This window comes from Hydra viridissima, unplaced genomic scaffold (assembly GCF_058129835.1).
Source record: "Hydra viridissima isolate aposymbiotic clone 2 unplaced genomic scaffold, HvirCarnegie_v1 scaffold_1, whole genome shotgun sequence".
NCBI classification, from domain to species: domain Eukaryota; kingdom Metazoa; phylum Cnidaria; class Hydrozoa; order Anthoathecata; family Hydridae; genus Hydra; species Hydra viridissima.
In genome coordinates, this window is record NW_028324300.1 from 38,841,371 (window position 1) to 38,865,175 (window position 23,805).

The following is a 23,805-nucleotide window of genomic DNA, read 5'->3' on the forward strand; positions in this document are numbered from 1 at the left end:
TAGAACAATTTAATTAGATTAATATAATGGCGTTATAAAAAGATAAGCACCGTTCAATTAACATTTTAAAATGAAGTGGAGATAAATTAACACTGAGGCTTTGATCAGCGGGAAAGAACCTCACCTGTGACGCAAAAAATTTTTACAAATCCACTTTAGATTGTTACGAAATCTTTCGTTCGAAACCAGCGGCTAATCCTATAAAGCTGAAAATGCGTTATTTACGCAAAAAAAACAGGATTTTTGCTTACAAAAATTGACTTTGCGTAAGAAAAATCCTGTTTTTTTTTGCGTATATTACGCATTTTTCAGCTTTATAGGAGTGGCCCCAGATTCGTACAAAAACGTACAATCTGGGTTCGTACGAAAAATAACAAACCCTTCTAATACGAAGTTCGAAACTTAACGTATAATTTTTTCGGCTCGGACCCCCGCACTCTAAAAAAATGTTGAACGTGACAAGCGTTGCGATTTACGAGCAATTTTTTTTTTTTTTTTTTTTTTTTTTTTTTTTTTTTACTTAATGCGAAAGAAAAAAACTTAATTGCAGATTTAAAAAGATCATCGTTTTTAAATAAAATTTTATCCAATTTATTTTTAAATTTAAAATTGAAGAGAAATGAAAAGTCATCGAAACGCCAAATATTAGCCATTTTGTCTATACCAATAAAAGTTTATTTTAATTTTAGAAAAATATTTATCAAATTTATATTTAAGTGTTACCGAAAAATATGTGAAGTAATAAATTTTTTTTTTTTTTTTGAGGGGTTGCATAAATGAATTTTTAATAATGTTTATATTTTGTTTACAACATGTTTTAATTTAAAAAGTTTTTTTTAGCTTCACCATTAAATATTTGTATAAAAAAAAATGACAAAGAAAGAAGATTTTAGAGATAAAAATTTATGCATAAAATTTGGAAAATCTTAATAGCTACTACAACTTCAAAAGCAAAAGAGTTGCACATCATTCAGTCGTTATTCAACATTTTTCTCAAACGCAAACTGCACCAATAATCGTTATTCAATGTTTTTCTCAAACGAAAACTACTCGATCAAACAGAAATCTGGTGTGAGAGGGTTTTTAAGATGAAAAACTGGTTAGAAAAGTTGTTCACGGTATTCTAGCCAGTTGCAAAAGTTTCAAATAAATATGGTCTTACTTCTTTTAAATTATAAAAGTTGCCAAACCACAATGAAACTCTGGAAAAAAGTGTAAAAATCCACTGCAGAAAGTTGAAAGACAATTTTATTTCTAAAATACTCTGTATAGAAGATGATGAAATTTACATTTAGTACGATCCTTAACAAGTTCCTCGACGGTCTATTATATTTCCATGTATAAAAATTCAGCACCTTTTATGTGTGAGGCCACACTTACTGATTAAATGTATGTTAAATAATGCTTACAAAAACATCTTTCACTTCTCATTAAATCACATGATAATTAGACCAGTGTTCTGGTCTAATTTGGCTTCAAGTCATTATGATTAACTAGTTGTAGAATGCAAAAATTTGAAACTTTATTCTAGTTCCGCAGAAATAAATTAATTTCTTCGAAACACTTTATTTTCACTTATTCCAAAACTCTCCTCAAGTATATATAAAATCAATATTTAAGAGAAAAAATTTTCAATATTCCTCTTTTCATTTTTGTATTGTTTTTTTGGGTACCAAAAAAAAGAGAGGATTGTTTTTTCATCACGATGATGAGCTTCATCATCAAAATGGTTGCTCGAGTGATAAATCTTATTAGGATAATTTAAAATCTGTCGTTTTTTATAATAAAAAAATTAGCTTTACAACCTCCTTCTCATACCTCTAAACAACAAACTATGAACATTTTTCAAATGTAATAAATTATTTATAAATACAATATAAAATTATTTACACGTGGTTCTTTTCGACGTAACAGTAATACGCAAAAAAAATTTTTTATAAAAATAACAAATTTCAAAAAGGTCAAGAAACTACCCCCCATCAAAAAACAAAATTCTCATTTAATGATCCGAAGATTTTGCTTGATAGAATGATGAAGATGGAAACGAAATGGAGCGATTCTTTTTCTTATTGTCTTCTTTAAACTTATACTTCATTAGCTCCATGCAAGCAGAAGCGTCTTCGCACGAATCGTGGCCAGACTCTGAGAATAATGAGTAATAAATTATAAATCTTTAAGTTAAGAAAACAAGGACTGCATAAATTTATTTAAATTGCCAATTGTTAATTTGATTACTTTTGATATGCTTCTCCTTCATCATTAAAGAAAGTAATTATCGTATCATAAATAGAGACTTTTAATAACACAAATATATTTCACCTCCATTTTGAATAATCTTTTTAAGATAATCAGTCATTAGGTTTCGTAAAGCCCGCTTAAAAGGATGTCCAAGGCGATGAGGGAAAACTATCGCTGTATCAACAACGTTTTGATGAATCATCTATAAATTGTCATATAAGTTAAAAAAAACAAACTTTAATTCTTTAAAAATACAAGTTTATTAATAAATTTTCAAAGAACTTCACAGAAAAGAAGTCTTAAAAATTCAGCAAATAGAATACTATATTTCAAGAAAAATTTTTTTTTAAAAACAAAAATGAATAAGATTAAATAAAAAAAAAGGTAACAGTTGCACCTTAAGTGCAAAAAGATCACTTTCAAGGCTGTGACCCAAGAGAATAGTGTCTTTATGTAGAACATCCAATAAGATATCATGTATGTCTTCCAGAGTTGTTGTCACATTTTGTAAATGCTCTTTTGTCACGCCAGAAAATCTTTAAAAGAAAAAATTATTTAAATATTTTTTCGCTTTACAAAATCCCACCAAACATCTGATTCAGAAAAAAATATGAAAGGAAGTAGCTCCTCCTCTTCGTAACTCCTCTTTGTCATTTACAAGAAACATTCAGTCTTTTTGAATTATGCAGCTTCCGATGTTACAGTTATTGAAAAATTTCTCAATTATTAAGAAATAGATGCAAAGTAATTTGAAAGTTAGAAAAGAAATTCAGCAACACTTTTAAAAAATGACCTTGTATTGTAATCAACAATTGGATTGCTTGGCTTTACATACAAGTCAATCATTGGCTGAAGATAATAATCAACTACTGTCAAACGAGTAAGTTCCAGACCCTGAGTTGTGTAGCACTAAAAAATATTCACATAAAAATATTTTGTTGAATGAAAAAAATCTACATAAATTTAGTCATCATGAAAAAATTCTGACCTTTTTTTGTACAGTTTTTAAAAATATTTTTTTATGGTTTTATTTTCTGCTTTGCTATTTATATAAAAATGCAATATAATATTTTAATAACTTCATAAAGCTTGAGACTTCCATAAAATTTTTTAATTTACTGAAGATAAAATTAAACTTTGAAAATTTTGAAAATATTTCCACTTTAAAGTTCAGTAAAAAAAAAAAAAATAAATAATTAACAAATTTAATTTACCATTTCACAATCCAAAGCCAAAACTTTTCGTTTTGCATCCATGTTTGAGCAATTGTGTGTTGAAACAAACTCATCAAGAGGAGTCATTTTATCGCAAACATGAAGCTTATAAAAAAAAACTAAGCACTTAATTCATGGTTTTATAAGAAACCAATCAAATAATAAGAATAATATAAAATTATTACTCTTGAAAAGGAACATGGTTTTCCACTTTCACTGGATTGACAACATGAAAACTGGGTACTAAAAGCACCTTTCTCTAAAAAATACACGCTATTTACATGATACTTTAATATATTAACACATCAATCTAAAAAACATATTTTATGTATTTGTATGCATTTATATATAATGTATTACATTTTTCTTTTAAAGATTGTTTCAGCTTAATCTTTTAACTAAAATTTTTTACCAAATATCATAGAAAGTTTTTATGAAAAATTTTGTAAAAGCATCAAACTTTTACCTTTGATCTTCCTCAACTTTCCCCAATGAAAATGACATTCTTCCTTTGTAACATATTTCCCTTTTGCATTCATGAAATAATCTTTTCCACATCGACAACATGGCCTTTTCAAAGCTTTATAAAGGTAATAAAAAACTGATAATACATAATTATTATTTAACAACACAATTATTTAATAATTAAATAATGATTATTTAATATCTAATTAAATAAATGATAGTGAATACTAAAGTACTGATTAAATTCATTTTATTTATTTTTAACAGAAATTTATTTTGTTCAAATCCTATGTTGCATCAATTTGCACCAAATAAAACAAACATACTATGCATAGGATTTTTAAGAGGATTGAAACCCCTTTATGATATATAAAATGCCACATTGAAATAAACTTTACACAAGATATTATGTACCAAATGTACCAAATGAGTAAACTTGGAAACTCATTTTTTTGTGCAACTTTCTTTAAAAATTATGTTTTAAGCAAGTCTTTTCATCAAACTAAAATTCAATTAATGATGAGAAACGTAAAGTTAACTAAGAAAACTTACATGTCTGTGGTAATGGTGTGTAATCTTTTATCATTGCCATTTTTTTATTTTTTGGATCTATTATTGGATATTTATTTTCCCAAAGCTGATCTTCGCTGAGTAAATGTTCTTGCAAGTAAGTGTAAAATGTATCCTCTAGAACAAATCAGAATCAATTAATCTTTTAAAAACATTACAACCTTTCTACATTCCCTGTTCAACAGAGTATGTTAAGGTAAAAGATTTAAAAATTACCATTCATCTCAACAGGTTCAGATGAAGATCGCCTCTGTTTGTTGTCTATGACTTTAGCTGATGCAGCAAGGACTAATGCTGGTGAGACAGGCTTGATTATCTTTTTGGGGAGAGCAGTTGGGGTAATTTGTTCAAACTTTTGATAACCAGTAAGTGAAGTTGCTTTAAGTCGATTAGCCTCCATGTCAGATGTACTAGTATTGGAAATTTCCTGTTTTTCTGTTTCAGGTGGGGTATAGACAGGTAATGACCGAACTCTTTTTATGATATTTGCACAAAGGTTCAAATAGATTTGTTTTCGATTACTTCGTTGATATGCAGATGCTTCTTCAGCAAAACCCTATGCACAAAAAAGAACTGTGTGTAAGATTTGACCGTGGCAAGAACATTAATTTTTTTCCAGCTAACATTCCTGCATCATTTCAGTTGAAAGAGTAAACACATTGAAGTATACAAGACAAGTTCCCGATTTCTTATTAGTGGTATGCATCTCATATACTCTTTAAAAATTTTTCATAGATTTAAAAAATTTTCCCAAAATGAAAACTAAAATTAAGGTTTTACCAAGTTTTAAATTCAAAATGGTAGAATGTAATTACTTGTAAAAACAGCATTCTTTTGCTGCTGATTCTTTTAAAATGGCTTTGAAATTGTCATTTGAATTATAGCACTCTCTTTAGCAGAATGCTAACTTTCTTTTTTCTAGTTCAATTTCATACTGCAATAGTGTCAGATAAGCTATCTACTTTATCATCATTACAAATCAAATACGCAGAAATGTCCTTAAATACTTTCCTGATGGAATGGTTTTGTAAATTTCATGACCTAGAAAGATAATATCCAGATGACAGATTCAGATTATTTGCTGCTGACGTCATCCTTGTTGCTTTTTTTTCAAATGAATTTGTAGATTTGTAACTTTTGGAAAGACTTGAACTGCCTAATCCATTCCAAGTTTGATGTTCAACAGAACATTCTTCCAAACTTAAAACATCAGTAACTGAGCAAATACTACCTTCAACTTAAGCCCAAATTCTGCCACAAATTTTGTAACCATTGCTAAAATTTTTTTGCAATCTAATGACCAGATTTTATAAAGCTTTTAATTCTTATTTACTACTTAGATCAATTCATAGACATTTATGAATGAAAATTCACAAAATATAACTACTCATATTGTAAATAAACAGATACCTTTTCACATGCTTGTGCTTCAGATTGACATTTTGGAATTAATTCATCAATAATCTTGTCCAAGTATAGCTGGCGAAGGTTATGAGCTATTTTTCCACCATACTCCACTTTTAACTTTGGTCTTGCAAACGATTCTGTGCTTACTATTGGAGCAACTGAGCTATGAGCAAGGCGTTTTTTGCCAAGATAAATCCCTGTTTCTGCTGTATACTTGTCAGCATCAACTGGAAGAGTTGTCTAAACAAACAAACAAGTTAATAAGAATTATTATTGATAGAAAGTCATAGAAAATTTGGAAAAGAAGTTGAGAATTCGAAAGACTTTTAAAAGTCATTTTTTTGAAAGATAATTTATTTCTAAAAAATGTTTATCGAGCATTCTATGATTAACAATATAACAAAAATAGTTGTATAAATTAAACCGTTAAAACAACAGGAGAAACAGGTTTAGTGGCCTTCATAGAAGATTTGATTGATAGTACTGTACTTTTTACTATCTAAAAAAAAAAACAACTTTTTAAAAAAAAATATTAAGAACTATACAAAGTAAGGTGCTTCTTAACAACTATACACAAAAGATATATTTTAAAATATACCTCTGCCTTTGCATGAGCAATCCTTGTTTTTTGAACTACGCTTTGGGGAATGTCATCTTCAATGAAGTTCAAACCTTCATCTCGCTTTTTTGGTTCAATTTGATCTGTAAACAATTGCTTAGTTTCTGATAAACTTTTCTTCTTTATAACCGAAGACTCATTTTGCTCTGCTCCTTTTAATTTTCTTTTTCTTTTTTTATTACTCATACTTTGCGTTGCAAAAAACGCAACATCCGAAAGTTTTTTATAATTTAATGGAGTCCTATTATCCTCATTTTTGACAGATAAACTGTCACCTTCTTTGTTAGAATTATCAAATAAACCAAGATTTGGGTGGTCATCAATAAACCCTGAACAGTCAGGATCATCACATTCACAAACTTTTCTTGAAGGAATTTGTATCAGTGTTTGTGTAATATCTTCTAGGCTTTTAATTTTAGGATCATGATTCACCAGATTAACACTCTTATTGTAGAATGTATCTATCAACCCACTTTGTTTTTTTTTGTTTTGTTCATCTAACTCTGCTAATGTTTTTTGCAATTCTTGCTCTTCCTAAACCCCTCAAAAAAAGATCCAGATAAAAACAAATCATAGATGTCCAAATGCATACTGAAACATGCAGACATGAAAATGTTAAAAATAATTGCACAAAATTTTTTTGCTGAAAAAAGTTCACCTGCTTTCGTTGAGCATAAGCCAATAATTTTGATGGTGATATGTTTTTTACAATTTTCATAACCTCATCGTGAGCTTCATCGTGAGCTTCATCATCTTTTTGTTTGTCAAACATAGGTGTTGAGGTTTCAGTCTTAACATCATTAACTCTCTCTGCAAACAAACATTAATTCGGAAATCACATTTAGTTTAAAGAGAATTTTTCGTTGTAAGATTAGTTAAAAAATCCAATAAGTTTCAAAAAATTTTAACAGAAAACTAATAGAAAAAACTTGAAACATTTTATGTCCAACTGACAGCTGTATTAGATGAAGAAAAACTTAAATTGAGCAAAATTTTTTTTGTAATTTTAACAAAAATTTAAACATTAAAAACCTTTTTTTGATTGAGAACGGCTTTGACGTTCTTCTAAAATAAAATAATTATAATACGAGTAAGAAAAAAATGACAATACCAAAAGTAATTTTAATACAAACTCATATTTTGGGAACTAAAAACCACAGTTATCAAAAAATTTATAAAAGTTGATGCCAAAAAGAAATTTAAGAACATTTATTAAATTCTTAACGCTTTATGTTTGTTTTGAAGAAAAATTAGCAGGGGTAAGTGATGATAGAATCTTTATTACAAAATGACAAAATGACCAATGAAAAAAATTTCACTAAAAATGAGGAAAATAGATTATAAGACCTTCTTGAGTTATTATGGCTCTTAGAACTTTTTGACAATTTGAAATGCAGCAAATAAAACGTTTTTTACCAAATAATTTTTTCTGGTAATTTATAAAAATTCATTTTGATTATTTATAACTAAAAAACTTTACAATAATTTAGAAACTTTTGAAACACTCAACATATGGTTTTCATCACATAAAGTTTAAAACTGATCTAGTAAACAACTTGAAAAATGAAACCTGATAGAAAACATAATGTATAAAGAAAATTATAAAAAAAGTTCACCAATCAAAATTGAGCTGATAGTGGACAAATCTTTTACATAATTTTTTTAGCTGGGATTATTTTGTTAAATAAAAATTACAACAATGACATAAATATGTAAAAAAGAATTGCAAAAATGCAACAAACAAAAGTTACCTTTAGAATGCTTAAAATGACAGTATGGTCGATGGCATAACCCATGCTGGAAGAACGGACACATAGCATTTCGAAAATATCCTTTAGAAGGAAACATTTTTTAGACGACCACTAAATTATTAAAATTAAAACATTTTTTTTTTTTATTGAATTTTAACAAAGAATGAAATTTTTTTTAGACGACCACTAAATTGTTAAAATTAAAACATTTTTTATTTTATTGAATTTTAACAAAAAATGAAATTTTTTATAGACGACCACTAAATTGTTAAAATTAAAACATTTTTTTTTTTATTGAATTTTAACAAAAAATGAAATTTTTTATAGAACTTTAATAAAGAACATTTGAAAACAAACTTATTTACAGCTTTTTAGTAAAAAAACATTTGAAAACTAACTTTAAAAAAGCAGCTTATTAAATGTGGACTCCATACCAATAATTTGAAGATAATTTGTTTGATATAAATAATTAAACTACTTTTCCTAAAACAAAATGAAATATTTTTTCAAACAGCAAATTTATAATATTCCATACAGCATCATATGTTTGGTTGCTTCTTATTTTCATAAATGAAGCAGATAAGTAAATAAACAGATAAAATTAAGAAACAATTTACTGCTTCAATCTTTTTAGTAAACATGAATCAGATACAAAAACGTAAAACCAATTTTTAAAAATAAATATGATTTAAATAATTTAAAAAGAAAAGGATTTCTAAAAACATAACTTTAAAAATGAGAAATTGTAATTAATTGGGGCAACCAAAAGATGGAAATATGATTTTGTTATATATTAGAAATAAGTAAGATATTTTGTTACTTTAAAAAAGATGCATTTAGTATCAAATATACTATAATAGAATGCTTCCTCAGGCAAATTGATGTAACTTGAGGCAGAATGTCCAGATTTTGAGGTTGCATAAAAAAAATCTTAATTTGCTAAGTGTGCTTTAAAACTGTTTTAGAATAGAAAAATTTTCACCTACAAAGTGCAAAACATGAGATTTGTGAAAGTGCTAAGTCAGCAGGTTTTTTGAGATATTCATAACTTGCAGAGGATTTGTAGGGCACCTCTGTAACTGTAGAGGTGATAAAATCTGTACCCGCTTATAAATTCAGGAATAAAAATATTAGAGATCATTTTAAAAAGTACAAAGAGCACAAACTGCTGACTAAAATTAATTTTTGCACAAAAAACTATTCAACATCTTCAGTGTCACCGATATGTCATTAGCTTTTGCAGTCTCTACAGGAAATTGACAATTTTTGCATATTGAAAATTTCAGATCATATTTAGTAAAAGTAGCACAAGCCATTAAAATATCTTTATACAAAGTGTAATGGAAGAAATTGTTATTTACTTTTAGCATATTTAAATACTTAAAAGAATGTTTTAAGAAAATATTTTTGGTTACCCTGTTGCATAAAATTTATAAAAAAAAAAAAGAGAAAAAAATAAAGGGAAAATCCAAATAAGGTGAATATTTGAAGTATTAAACTTTTTATTAGAGTCAAAATAATTTTTTTTTTTTTTTAATTTACAACTTTAAAAAAATAATTTCTATTCATAAATTTTATTTATGTGTAAAAAAAAAAAAAAAAAAATCAATCAACTTTTTAACATTTTATTGCTTTTCATAATAAAAATGGTAGAACTGCTGCTCTTTGTCTTGGATAATCTTCAAACTTTTCCAAGTAAAACCTTTAAAAAATAAGAAACAAAAGAATTTTAAAAGTAATTTGGACATTGTTAACAACACTAATTGTAGCTATTACAATTTATATTGTATTATGAAAAATATCAATTACTTGTGGTGATGTAATGCCCTGGGTACAAGATTTGCTACTGTAAAAAAAGCAAACGCAAATGAAAACCAATTCCATGCTGCTATTGCAAAACCAATCCATTCTAATATTTCTGCGGTGTAATTTGCACACGAAACAATATTAAATAAGCCACCTGAATGAGAAGCAATAACTATAAAAATGCCTCTTTCGATTCTGACGATGCTATTAGAAAAGCAGTAATAATTATTTAATTAGAATATCATTTAAAGGTACAAAAAAGAACAGGTGCTGAACGTATTTATTTTAACAACAGCGCTAAGTTATAAGGTAATTATTAAAAAGATTTTTAAAAACTAAATATTAATGTTTCTACTCTATTCCAATTACCTCTTGGTATCTTGTAACCTGTTTCACCAGGTTTGCGCAAATTTCTCAAAATAGAGTCACTTTGTAAGTTTACAATAAAACCAGTAGAAAAGATAAAAATGCCGAGCAGAACTCGTGCAAAGTTTCCATCAATATCATTTTTTTGTATCAGCATGCCCCGAGATTGAATATATCCATTCACAAAACAAAATACAAAAGCCAATAACATGGTATAGAATGGTGTTGGTTTTCCACCATTAATATTAAGTGAAAAATAAAACGTTCTAAAAAAAAACGTAATCTTCTATAAATAGATTTAAAGTTTTATTTAGTTAAAAGAGTTTCAGAGAAAGTTGTAGACATTAATACTAACCTCATAAAATAATGAAGTACAAAACATCCAAGAACAATTAATTGTGTGCTAGTAAACTTATGCTGAGTAATGCCCATTAAAGAGCTCACAATAAAAAGAGTGGGTATAAAAAAAGATGGAAACTCTTGCAAAAACCATCCCAAGCGAGCAGATACACCATATCTTAAGAACTTCCCTGTTTGTGAATATCGACCGTATGGTGCAGGTAGCCAAAGTAGTATTACAAACACAACAAGACCAATAGCAAACATTGAAATGGCCAATAAATAGAGAACTACCAACTCATACTGTAAGTAGAGACGAAAAATGGCAGCAAAATCCATTTTTTAATTTTATGATCATAAATAACTAAAGAAAAGTAACAAAATCAGATCTTAAAAAAAGAAAAGTAAATAAAAACAATTGAAGATTTCCTAAAACTTTACACATTCAAATTTTAATGTTACCAATGATTTATCACTAGTGCTTAATAAGACCATTTCTGCTACCTCTCAAAGTTCAAACTATACAGCATATAAGCTATGAAAACATTTCCTTATAAAACTCAATGAGGTATTATATCAACATCAGCCAATATCATAAATATCCATTAATTTATCAACATTTGAAACTAAAATAAAAGATAACTGTTTTTTTGATTTTTTTGATTTTATTATAATTTTACGTTTTCAAGTCTTTTTTTTAAGTATGTTTTTTTTGAGCTAAAAATCAATTTGAAACGAAATTATGTCAGAGACACGTACAAGTGCTGATTCATAGACAGCTATTGGAGTTACTAGCTTACTAACAGCTATATTTTCAAAGCCAACATCAGCTCCTTCAAAAATTCCAGAAACTTTGGTATTTTCATAAAGGTTTAAATGGATGTTTTTTCCTTGAGCTGCTAAAAGAAGATGAAGAAAACGTTTCCGTGCTTCTGCTTTTTTTTTTTTAACATTATCATCCACACATTGGTTTTGTCCTGATGTTTCCAAATCTTCTTCAACATTCATTTTTTTTTTTTAAAAAAAAACAAAAGCTCTAAAAAAATGCAAAATATCTACATAAAGATTTATCATAAATAGAAACTTAGACTCTGATGATCATAATTTTAAAAAAGAGATAATTTTTTTTCATGGGTATACATCAATTGAATATTAAAGATTAAAACTTTTCTTAGAGAAACAAAAAATTTATAGTGAAAACCACAAAAACAACCAAAAAATCAAATATTTCTTTATTTTTTAAACACAATAATTTTAATGTTGACTTTGTTTTTTTTTAAGTTTTTGTTAGAAGATACACTGGTCTGCGAAATCCTAAGAAAGAAAAATATATCATAATAAGTAACATGAAAAATATCAAATGTGAATCACTTGTACTCATTCTGAATTTTTCACCTTCTTTATCATGTTTGAGAGCATCAAGTTGTGTGCATGTGGCAAAACCAACTTCAGAAATCAAGAAATCCATAAACTCTTCTGGCTTAAGCCTTATATTGTTGTAATTATTTCGAATTTCAGCCTGGAAATAAAAACAAAATTGAATAAAATAAACTTTTTAAGGGTTGCTTAATGACAAACCTTACAGAACAATTTATTTTCCCAACAAAATTTGTCAAATATAGAACTTAATGTTGACATCATGCATTCATTAAATCACCAAGTACTAAAATTTATTTCTTCACAGCTCCCGAGATGTGTAGGTTCAACTTTATGCTATGAGATCTGATAAGGAAAAGAAAGGAAACTTTTTACCATTTAAAAGAATCACAAGAATCCTCATTTGGAATCCTCAGCCTGAGAATATCATGCTTATTTTAATGCAATTGACTGTAAATATCTAATGAAATATTTCTCACTTTTGAGATCTTCGTTGCTTTATAACATCAAAAAATTAGTAGAACTTTTTGATGTTATAAAAAAATATTGCTGTTTGAAAATGTGCATTATCACATGTTGTCAAAATATGCATTTTCAAACAACAACAAAGAGGAAAGACCTTCCAAATGGTAAGGCTATTTAAATACAAGTTTTACCACTTGGAATGTTTATATTAACTCTGCGGGATAATAAACAGGTTTTTTTTCCTTATAAACATGAAACTAAAAACTTTCACAAAAATATGCATAACTCTAAATAAATTCTGTGAAACAACTTTTCAACTGCAACTCAAAATTATTTTCCTAATGAATACTTAGCATAAAATTTTTTAAAGCTCTTTAATTTATGGTGGGTAACATCAAATTCAAAAATGAAATGCTCTAATAATATTTTATAAAATGCAGCTATGGGTGATGGTCATAGTTTTTACATGCACTGGATTCAACAGCTTTTTACAGCACAGTTCAACTGAAATGCATTGTCAGACTTGTAAAGCAAAAGTAAGAACATTGCAAAGTACCTCTAGTCTAATTGAAGATCTTTTATTTGAAGGATATAGTTATGTTCTAATCTCCAAAGTAATCCATTTGAGCAACCTTTTTTCGAAATTTTGTCAAATGAATTGCAGCAGGTTACTAATTATGTGAAATAATTACTATAAGAAACTTTTTGCAAATAATTACTTTTAATTGCAAATGAGATCATTATTAAAAGAGAACTTTAACTTTTTGGAAACTGAATTTAAAACTTTTGAATTCAAATGTGAATCTAATTTGAATTTCAGAACTTTTGAACAATGATATTCAGGAAAGTGAAGCCAATGAATGTGAATGTGATGGATGAATGGAATGTGAAGCCAGATGAACACAGTAGCGTGATTGGTATTTTTGTTGCTGGCTGCTGGATGTAGGTTACTTAAATTGAAATGTAATAATGAATAAATGTAATATGTAATAATAAAATGTAATAATGAAATGTAATAATGAATTATGTATTTTAAAAAGTAAGTAATACCACCGACATAAATACAGAATTTATTAACCTACTTCCCAGAGAAGGTCTCAAAACTCCCTCGAAATTAATTGCAAGTGATTGTTATTAATTGCTTTACTCGATGCAGTGAAACACTGTTAGAAACTTTTGACATTAGAAAAGTACTTTATACAATACAACCTAAAAAAATACTTTTAGCTAAAATACTCTTTATGAACTTTATTTAAACCAAAAGTTTGTTCTCTTGTAAATCGAATAACAGCAATTTGTCTATATTTTCAGTATAGTTTTTCTAATTAATGATATTTGATAAATATTTCAAAACGCAGATGAATTAACTTAAAAATTAATAACTAAAACTTAATAAACTTTAAAGTTGGAAAAGCTTAGGAAATGTTTAGGATTTCTATTAAAACTATTTCAAATTTTAAAACCCAGAAGCTTAAAATACAGAAAAACCGGTTTTCTAATTTTCCATATCTTTATTCAATATATCCACTTTGTATAAACTGTGTGCATAAATTGTGGATCCACTTTGTATAAATTGTAGATCCACTTTGTATAAATTAGGCCATATTAAATCAATAAACTGAATTTGAAGAGAAAGAAAGATTATGTCAACCATACAAGCAACAAAATTTACCAGAATGGGAACATAAATCAAACACTGCATTGCAACACTTTAGATCAAAAGATCTTCGACATTTTATACAGTGGAAATTTACGAATATTTAACTTGTTTAATTGTATTACTATTCCCCCCCCCCCCCCCCACTCAAGATTTCTTAACTACAATAAATTGCAACAAATCTTAATAAAAGATCACTTTACTCCGGAATCATCAAGTTCTGAATCAGAGGATCATCAAGTTCTGAAACAAATCTAACAACATCTTTAAAAAAAACCCTGAGTTCATAGTTTACCAAACTTATTAAAGCAAACAGCACAATTCTGAAACTCTATGTACTGTCTGTTCCGTGTGTGTACTGCTTTTGTTTAAGCAAATAATGAACTCAAGTACTTAAATAGATTTATGTTAAGTAAAATCGAGTAGCATTATGTCAGATTAAATAAACAGAAAATCGATACTTTAGAAAAATTTGTGCAAAAGTCAGATTTTCTTTTTTTCTATTTTTAAAGAATATGATTATGAAAGTGTTTCAAATTAAATTTTTATTCATTTTGATAATTACAAAGCCCTTCCCTCTTATTTATAATCAATTTTAATTATAATTTATAATCAACTTTAAATTTATCCAGTAACATATCTGAAATTAAACCACTTTAAGAATTCTATGCATGAACTCAACATTGTGGGACAAATATAAACAAGTATGAATGTCATCTAGCACATAATCAATGAGGATTTGGGACGCAATGATCCTATAGCACAAGTCTGTATAAAACACAAAAATTCTTAAATAAAGTTAAATAAAATTTTATGAGAAAATTATGTGAAAGAAAAAAATATCAATATTATTTAACCTACATAATCTATTTAATGCTTTGCTTAAACGTAATTACAAACCGAAAGATTTTTCCTTCTTTTATAGGATTTGTAGGGTTGAGGTTCCAAAATAAATTTGCCACCAGGATTCAGAAGTTTGAACACTTTTCTAAACATAAGTTTTAAACCCTCATCGCCAGAGTTTAATTGGATCCATTTTGTCACACTCAAGCAAATGATTATGTCATACTCTTGTTTTGTATACTTCAACAGATTTTCAGAGGATGGTACAAAGTTTTCCTGGAAAATTTTTTACTATTATCAAAACAATAGTAAAAAAATAATTCTAAGATTAATTCAAAAGGGAACCTTATAAAATGGTAAAGACTTTAAAATGTTTTTCAGCCAGTTAATAGCAATCTCCCCTTTTACCTATTAAAAATTTTTAATATAGTTTAAAGTGAAGGACTAAAAAAATTCATTTTAAAAATAACTTTTAACAATTAAATGATTGTGTAGAGGGATTGTGACCATAAAAAAAAATCTCTCACAGACAAAACTTTTTTTTTTTTCGTCTTTGCAAATATCTTTATTTATTGCAAGAAAGCCGTTAAGCAAACTCTTTGAAAGCCATTTCTTTTTGCATCAGATAATAAAGATTTATTTTATTGTCAAAACTACTACCACTTAATAAATAAGAAAACGCTTACTGTGACAAAAGTGACATTGTAAGGAAACTTCTTCTCTTTTCTTAACTGGTCAACATAGTCTTCTTTACTCGGGTTGTTGCATTCAGCTTGTTCATGCTTTTGAAAGTCTTCATTGTTTTGAAGGTCTTCAGTTAAAGAAGAAACGCTTTTATTTTCATTTTGTCTAGAAGTATTTTTTATTGATGATGTGGTGCTTTGATTGCATATCAAATCACTTTTAGATTTGCAAGACTCATTTAATGTTTTATTGCATTCATTTACTGGCTCATTAACCCTGCTTACTGTTTCACTACTTACATTTGCTGTTGCATTACATTCATTTAGTTCTTCAATGCAATCATTTGATGTTTGATTATTAATTAAAGATCCATTACATTTAGTGGCTGTCTGAACATTAATCATGTTTTTATCCTCGATGTAATGAAGAACATTTGCGCGGGCTGCTTTGATTAAGTTAAAATCGATATCAATCCCTTTTATTGATTTGGGTGTGTAAAACTTTCCAATCCATAAAGTTATATGACCCACATTGCAACCAATATCCAAACATGATTTTCCTTCAAACCAATCTTTTTGGAACAATAATAGTCTTTTGTCAATGTCAGCATTTTCATTTCGATAACCATAATATCGGTTATAATTCCCATACTTAAACTGCTTACTATCTTTAGTTTTTTCTATAGTTCGTTTCATACTTAATATCTAAAACAGTTATTTTTTTAAACTTATCAAATTAAAAATAAAATGAGTAAGTATTTCTAACATTTCTTTTAATATTTTAAAATAGTTACAACATTTTAAAATATGATAACAATTTTTATTTTTATAGCTTCATGATAAAAAATTCTAGCAAGAAAATACTTTTATGAATTGCACAATTATTAAAATACATTTATTGCAATAAAATATGTAGCATCCTAAGCTGATAAATATTTATATTCTGTTCAAAAGAATATATGTATATTGTAAAAATATATGAGCATTTCTCAAATAATGTATGATCATTTCTCAACCACAATCAATAGAGATTTACTAATTTGTTGTTTAGAATAATTGCTTTAATCCTATCCATTTATTTTATATATGTTAACAAAATCTAAAAAGCTGTACCATTTTCTTGTAAAAAAAATTAAAGCTGCTCATACACAACAGTAAAAATATGAATTATCAGAAAGTTATATCAATGTACAAAATAGCAATAAAGTATAGTGATACAAATGTGAAATGCTTTTTACTAACGCTATCATAGGATCACTTACTTTCAAGTAACTGTATTTCTTTTCCAGACTATTTTTATTTCAAACTTTATATTACTTAAGTAGATTTATTTTTTTCACTCCACCAAGCAACAGCTTCAGCAGCCCACCTTAAAGTAGCAGCCCTCGAACGATCTACAACAGCACTAAACGAGTCAAATGCAGGGCGTACGTCCAATTCAACAAAGTTACCGGTTTTGTAACCATTTTCATCACCAACATCATAATAATCAATAATGTACCTAACTTGTTCTCCATTACGATCTATTATCCAATCATGCCGATCAAACGGAAGATCATATCTAGATACAAGTATGACAAAAATATATATATTTTAAAAATATATTTATAAATATATTTTAAAATAATACTTGAAATAATAATTTAATTTCAGGTAAAATAGTATATTGTTTTTTTTTATATAGTTATATTTTCAATATTAATATGCAAAACTGCTAAATTACAAAGTTCCTGCATATGCATTTAATCATTATATAATATCCTAATATAAAACACTAGAGTAATGTTAACACATAACACATCTTAACTAAAAATACTGTAAATTTCAAAATGGCCTCTTTTTGCTACACAAGAAATGTCAAGCTCTTTTGTCATCTTCCTCATGCCTGCTCTGAAATATGTCTGCACTCCCTTCCTAATAATCCAGATGACTTTCTTGGCATAAATTGAATGCTTTCTTTCTGTAATTAGATTGCATTAGGTTAATTTTACCTCCTGATACTATTTCTATACATTGAAAAATGATTTTCATCAGATATTTTCCTGTTTTGTAACATGCTCAAGCATTTTAAATACGTTTTGCTTCAGAGGACATACATAATTAAATATGAAACAGAAACTTGAACTTATAGAAAGTGAATCATTAAAAACAATATAATGAATAAATGTATCCAATGCCTCCTGCATATTAGTGAACAATTACTCTACATAATTAAGACACTAAAAAAAATTACCCGAGCAAAGCTCTAAACCGTGCCCTAGGGGAATATTCTTTAGCTTTTCCTCCGAATTTCAAAAGCTTTGGTTGATTAGATTCTCTAAAAATACATAATTAAAAAGCCAATTAAGTTAAAAGTAAGAATTAGTTTTAAACACAAGCGGAAACTCAAACTATCAAAATAAAACAATCACACACAAGTTCAAAATATTTAATTAGAAAAACACTCATACCCTACTAATGCCATAAGTATTATATTAATAATATTAAAAATCTTTTACTTATTGCAATAAAAATAAAAAACTTTCAATAGTTTAAATAAGTTAATTTTAGTTGTAATTGATGCCTGCTATCACATTTAACTAAAAGGAAGTTGTAAGCTAAACTAATAATTGCAAATCTGCCTTTTGTAACAGCTAAAAATTAGTACAAACTAAATCCTTATTTCATTTATTTATGTTACTAATATTATATTATTAGTAATAAGATTGAAATCCTAAAAATGTCAAACTATTGAAATATTAAATGTTGACAAAAAAAACCAACGCATTATGAAAAAGCTCCCATTTAAGGATTTCTTGCCATGCTCTTTCATTATTTGTATTATGCATGCGAATGATATTTGCCATATCTTCTGGAGATAAATCATCTTTTTCCCAACGCCACCCTTTAAACAAAACAGAATTAAAATTTCAAAGAAAATGTTATTTTTTAATCAAATTAAATTAAGATAATTTCTCAATCATCTAACACTATATTTAATTGCACTGAATGTTTATTTATTTTTTGTAACAAACCAGCATTTTAAACAAAATTAATAAAATAAGCACTTCTTAAATAAAACAAATCAAAATGAAATATTTTCAAATTTAACCAAAAAAATATCACTGCAATCAGTGTCCATTGAAAAATGATACAAAATAAAATGCAATTGCTTTGTGTTTTAATGTTGCACAAAAGTCTTTGTATGTATAAATTATAGAATATGTAAATATAAATGAAAAAAAAGTCACAAATTTCTGTCTTTTAGTGATAAAAGTATTGTCTGAAAAAAAAAAAAAAAAAAAAAAAAAAAGCAAGTGCAAAATGCTTGTGTAAATTTAAAAAGAAAAATTCCTCTTGTGGAAAATCATATGTATACAAACATTTTTAGGGCATCAAATCTTTTGCACAATTACACTCTGCAGTTGCTAGAAATGATGGATTTTACTCCTGTGACCCAAAAATTGCAGTCTTAGATAAACAACGTTTTATTAGTAAAATGCAAAATATAAATTTTCTATAACTTCTATTCAGATAAAAATAAAAATCCTTCTTTTTACATTCATTCTTATGCACAATATTCTCACTTTGATAACTGCAAATGTTTTTATTATAAATGTAAAAGTTCACAATGATTTTGTTGTGTATTGAAAAGATAAAAGGGCAACCAAACAATTATAAACTAACCAACAGAGTGCTTTTACATATTCTGTGAAACTATCACACAGTATTTTATTTCTGAAATATTTTAGCGTCAGCAATATAATAAAGATAAACATAGATTTTTTGGTTAGCAATTGATGAACCAACAACACTGCTTAAATGCCTCAATTAATTGTTTATGTGAGAATTTTGAAGATGATATAGTAGAAGACTTTTAATGTTGTAAAAAATTGGAAGAAAAAAAAATTGCAGTGAAAATATTTGAAATCATTAACAGATATTTTGAAACAAATAACTTTGCCTGGACCCACTGTGCCACAGTTTGCACTGATGGTGCTTCAGCTTTAATGGGTAAAAATAAATATATTGGCAAAAGTATTTATTAATAAGGATTGTTTAGTAAAGCTCAGTTACATGGTATACACTTTCGAAAAACTCAATGGCTTGAACTTAAGTCTACAGGGAGTACCATTTCTCAACATGATTTGAAAATTTTACAAATAAGGAACTAGGTTAGATCAGCGATCCTTTTTCTTTTGATATTTTAAATTCCAATATAACTTTAACTGAAAAGGAACAGTTAATTGATATTTCAAGTGACGAATTGTTACAATTTAAATCTTTTACTTGCTAAGTATTTTGGTTAACAATTAGAAATGAATACAACAATTTAAAGGTGATGTACATTTTGATTCAATTTGCATCAACTTACCTATGTGAAAATGATTTTCTAAATTAATAACTGATAAAACAAGATATCAATCTTGATCAGACCAAGAGGACAACTTACAGCTTACAATTTCCAACATAAATCCAAATATAGAAGCAATAATTAGCTCTTTACAAGCTCATACTTTACATTAATGTTTTCATTAAATGAATGTTTAATTAAAAAACTTTAGCAATAAGTATCTCACTATATATGTATAAATAAAACCATTCTTGAACTTATTGTGTTAATTAATAAAAAAACATTTGTTTTATTTCACTATAATTATATTGACAATTGAAAAAAAATCCACCATTTACCAAGGGGTTGTGACAAAATTTATACAATATGAGGGGTCATATATCAAAATAGTTTGTGCACCACTGTTCTAGAAAGAAGCCCAACTATAAGACTTTATCTTGAACTTTCTGTTTTTGTCTGAAACTTTTTCATATTTATAAACAAAAAAACAAAAAACAACAACAATAACAACAAAAAAGAAAACAGAACCTTTTCTAAGCATAGCATTCCAGAACATTTGTTGAGATGGATAAACCCATTTCTCTGGATTTTCTGTACCCCCTTTTGGTATTGTAGATATTTCCCTATGTGTACTTAGTTCAAAAGGTTGACCAGGTGATGGCAATTGATTGGGTGGAGGCATCTGTAATTATCAAATAAGACTAAAACTGTAATAAAAAAACTTGACTAAAATAATAAATTATTATATATTAATATTCAGAAAAGATTCACAAAGCAATAAATTAATATAATAAAATAAATATTGGTAAATACATTTTGTTGAAGACTAGTAATATACATGAAAATTGCAGTCTTAATATATATTAGGATTTTAAATTATTATAATATCTATATTAGCTGTTAAATAGCTTTTATTTTAGAGACTAAATAAAATTTGTAATATTCCATTAAACCTGATAAAATTTTACTATAGAATTTTTTATTAATAAATGTAGTGATGAAAAACTTTGTGGCAAGTGTCTGGAGTACCCTTTAAAAAAATGTGCCTAGAAGTCTCTTTAAAAAGAAAAGTTGGAAGCAGTCAAATGGAACTATATGAAAACAAACAATAACGGAAAGCTCATTTAAAGTGTTGTTAAAGGTGACTTGTAACCAACTGCCAACTTTCATATAAATTTATCAAATGAAGGAAACCCTTAGGTTAGCTCACAAACTATTAAAATATATTTAAACAGTTTGGATACAAAAGTAAAACAAAAAAACCAACCATTAAAAATAATTTACTTAAGATGCTTTCAAATTGTTGGGAAAATATCCTCATAAATGTTCTTATCAACTTAGTTCACTCTATACATTATAGTTGTTGAGCAGTATTAAAAATGTGTTGTGATGAAAAAATGTGTAGAAATTAGAAATAATCTTTTTTGAATTTTTTCATTTGTTGATAAACTTTTGCACAATAATATTTTCACTAAAATTTGAATTTCTTCCTTCCATTACATGTTACCTTTTTATTTTTTTTGAGTAAACTATGCTATAAACTCAAAAAGTTTAGCTGTTTATAAACTTTTGCTACTGTAAATGTATTTATGTCAATGGTGACAAAATAGGCTGTTGAATTATAAGTCATTTTGTTAGGATTTTAATAAAGTTTCAGGAAAAATAAACTGCTTTCAAATAGCTTTTAAAATTTAAAATTTGTTTAGCAATCACTGAAAAATTTTAGGACAGCTAAATAGAAGAGAATTGTCAATTAATAACTTAATATATTAAATTGAAACCAAAAAAGAATTCGGTACCATATTTGTTGGATTAATCTTGTCAGCTTCATTATTTGAAATATGCATTGGACATCCAGATGGTGGTATCACTTTTGACTGAATATTTGCTTCATTCATCGGACATCCTGATGGAGGTAACACGGCAGGAGCACTGACAGGGGCTGTGATTTCTGGTGTTGTAGAAGTATTGCCCATGTCTTTTAAAAAATAATTTTTTATTTGTTAAACAACATCAGACTTTGTTAAACCAAACTAAACTTATCAAACTATTAACTAAATTGTCAAAATAATTAAGTATAGACAAAAACTATTAGGTTAAGCACTAATCTTAGAGCAACATAAAGCTGTAATACAAAATATCAACCAAACAACTAAATAAATCAAGAGTTGCTTTTGTTGAATAATTTGAAATATGTAACTATTAAGTTTTGAGTTTATTAGTTAAGCTTTATTTGTATTTTAAATTAATAAACAGACAGTCATTCCAATTCTAGCATTCACATTTAAAGATATAAGGTCTAAACTTCATGTTCAAGACCAAATCGTTTGTTTTTTGTTTTCTGTATCAAAACTAGTACTTCAAATTTATAAAATTTAAATGAATCCTACAAACATATTCCTATATTAGGCGATAGATAATTTTATACTTGAGATTTTTTAGTATATTACTTTATACAAATGGATTTTTTAATCGGTTTTAAATGAAAAAAATATCTTTTAGTTTCATTAATTTATTACATTTTTAAAAATGTTTGTTTTTTGTTGTATATCTAAATGGTTCAGAGTGTGACTTTTTAGCAGGCTAAACAAAAATGAACTAAAAGATTTGAAATTATAAAAAAAAGTAAAGTTTTGGACCACGTGAAACACTCAATTAACAAGAAGAGTTACTAAGCAAACACTTCTAGATCCAGACCTATTTGGCATTTTTCCATCCAAATTAGGGTGGTCATTTTCGAAAAAGATTCGAATCAAAATTCCGCAAGGTATTTTTTACCGCATTTAACAAAGCTACGTTTATAGTAATGTTAAATAATTTTTCTAACCCCTTAATCCTCATACGTATGCAGCTAATTAAATGAAGTAAAGCTCCACTTTCCTTCATTTAACTACGCAATTAAAAATTAAGGTTGCGATTAATTTTATACCAGCTTTAAAATGTTGTTTCTTTCTTTTCCATGGTTTTACTATTTTGCTATTTTTCCATGGTTTTACTATATGGACCTACTGAACAAGGTTTGAGGCATATTTTAATTTGTGTTTTCATCAAAAACCTAACATGTTTATAGCTAAAGATACTGCATTATTGAAATACATGTGTGTGCATGTACGTGCGCGCGCGTGTGTGAATGTACGTGTAGGTTGTGTGTGTGTGTGCGCGCGCGCATGTACTTATGAGCGTGTGTTAAGTTAGGTTATTCTATTTTTTACAATTAGGAACGATTAAATTAAATTTTTTTGTATAAGTTATTTGAAATTTTGAATTTTTTTTTTGAACTCTGCAAATACTTACGGAGGAGGTTTTTTTTTTTACATAGCTACGTGGTATAATTAAACTTGCAAATAATTACAGCTTTTCTATTTAAACTTTACAAGCTTCACAAATTTATCAAGAACCAATTCATTATGATTGTTGTTTTAATTTCATTAACAAAAAATCTAGTTTTTGATAACTTTTAATTAATTAAAAGAAAACTTTTTAAGAATGGATTGCTTTGATTTAGCTAGAAGAATGCCACGTGGTAGGCCAAGCGCACCAACAGTCATAGTGAAAGCACACGAAATCCTGGGTCAAGACGACATATTAGGAGAAAATTGGAGTAACGGGTGGTTACTAAAAATCCGGACTGACTTGAACAGACTATTAAATGCCACAAGCTAAACAATTTTT

The 23,805-nt window shown here is 27.2% G+C and overlaps 4 protein-coding genes across 8 annotated transcripts; all 4 read right to left on the bottom strand.

Annotated features, from left to right (window-relative positions):
* Positions 1 to 1,757: 1,757 nt before the first annotated feature.
* Positions 1,758 to 8,752, bottom strand: LOC145192238 (RNA exonuclease 1 homolog). Of its 2 annotated transcripts, none has more exons than XM_090090157.1 (16): positions 8,663 to 8,752; positions 8,265 to 8,345; positions 7,546 to 7,578; positions 7,172 to 7,323; positions 6,493 to 7,047; positions 6,319 to 6,393; positions 5,898 to 6,134; positions 4,704 to 5,043; positions 4,470 to 4,604; positions 3,919 to 4,032; positions 3,638 to 3,711; positions 3,453 to 3,557; positions 3,032 to 3,147; positions 2,636 to 2,774; positions 2,320 to 2,440; positions 1,758 to 2,142 (listed from the first exon to the last, which is right to left on the bottom strand). In XM_090090157.1, the coding sequence occupies exons 2-16, from the start codon at positions 8,326 to 8,328 to the stop codon at positions 2,000 to 2,002; spliced, it is 2,403 nt and encodes an 800-aa protein (XP_089946283.1). In that variant the 5' UTR covers positions 8,329 to 8,345; positions 8,663 to 8,752; the 3' UTR covers positions 1,758 to 1,999. The 2 variants fall into 2 exon arrangements, with proteins under 2 accessions (XP_089946283.1, XP_089946279.1); XM_090090153.1 differs by having other exon boundaries at positions 8,265 to 8,375.
* A 1,121-nt stretch (positions 8,753 to 9,873) lies between these two features.
* On the bottom strand, positions 9,874 to 11,283 carry LOC145192239 (3-oxo-5-alpha-steroid 4-dehydrogenase 1-like). The gene is made up of 4 exons (XM_080069443.2): positions 10,792 to 11,283; positions 10,440 to 10,702; positions 10,074 to 10,224; positions 9,874 to 9,966 (listed from the first exon to the last, which is right to left on the bottom strand). The coding sequence occupies exons 1-4, from the start codon at positions 11,112 to 11,114 to the stop codon at positions 9,900 to 9,902; spliced, it is 804 nt and encodes a 267-aa protein (XP_079925569.2). The 5' UTR covers positions 11,115 to 11,283; the 3' UTR covers positions 9,874 to 9,899.
* A 137-nt stretch (positions 11,284 to 11,420) lies between these two features.
* On the bottom strand, positions 11,421 to 16,496 carry LOC145192173 (7SK snRNA methylphosphate capping enzyme-like). Of its 3 annotated transcripts, XM_080069362.2 has the most exons (4): positions 15,804 to 16,496; positions 15,175 to 15,393; positions 12,171 to 12,294; positions 11,421 to 12,089 (listed from the first exon to the last, which is right to left on the bottom strand). In XM_080069362.2, the coding sequence occupies exons 1-4, from the start codon at positions 16,494 to 16,496 to the stop codon at positions 12,052 to 12,054; spliced, it is 1,074 nt and encodes a 357-aa protein (XP_079925488.2). In that variant the 3' UTR covers positions 11,421 to 12,051. The 3 variants fall into 3 exon arrangements, with proteins under 3 accessions (XP_079925488.2, XP_089946289.1, XP_089946297.1); XM_090090163.1 differs by having other exon boundaries at positions 11,421 to 12,294; XM_090090171.1 differs by lacking the exon at positions 15,175 to 15,393 and having other exon boundaries at positions 11,421 to 12,294.
* Positions 15,804 to 22,171, bottom strand: LOC145192176 (holocytochrome c-type synthase-like). 2 transcript variants are annotated; one of them, XR_016453294.1, is made up of 6 exons: positions 21,933 to 22,171; positions 20,662 to 20,815; positions 18,564 to 18,684; positions 18,034 to 18,117; positions 17,063 to 17,361; positions 15,804 to 16,505 (listed from the first exon to the last, which is right to left on the bottom strand). XR_016453294.1 is itself a non-coding variant. In XM_090090193.1 (5 exons), the coding sequence occupies exons 1-5, from the start codon at positions 22,107 to 22,109 to the stop codon at positions 17,118 to 17,120; spliced, it is 780 nt and encodes a 259-aa protein (XP_089946319.1). In that variant the 5' UTR covers positions 22,110 to 22,171; the 3' UTR covers positions 16,888 to 17,117. The 2 variants fall into 2 exon arrangements, 1 of the variants encoding a protein (XP_089946319.1); XM_090090193.1 differs by lacking the exon at positions 15,804 to 16,505 and having other exon boundaries at positions 16,888 to 17,361.
* Between the last annotated feature and the right edge of the window lie 1,634 nt (positions 22,172 to 23,805).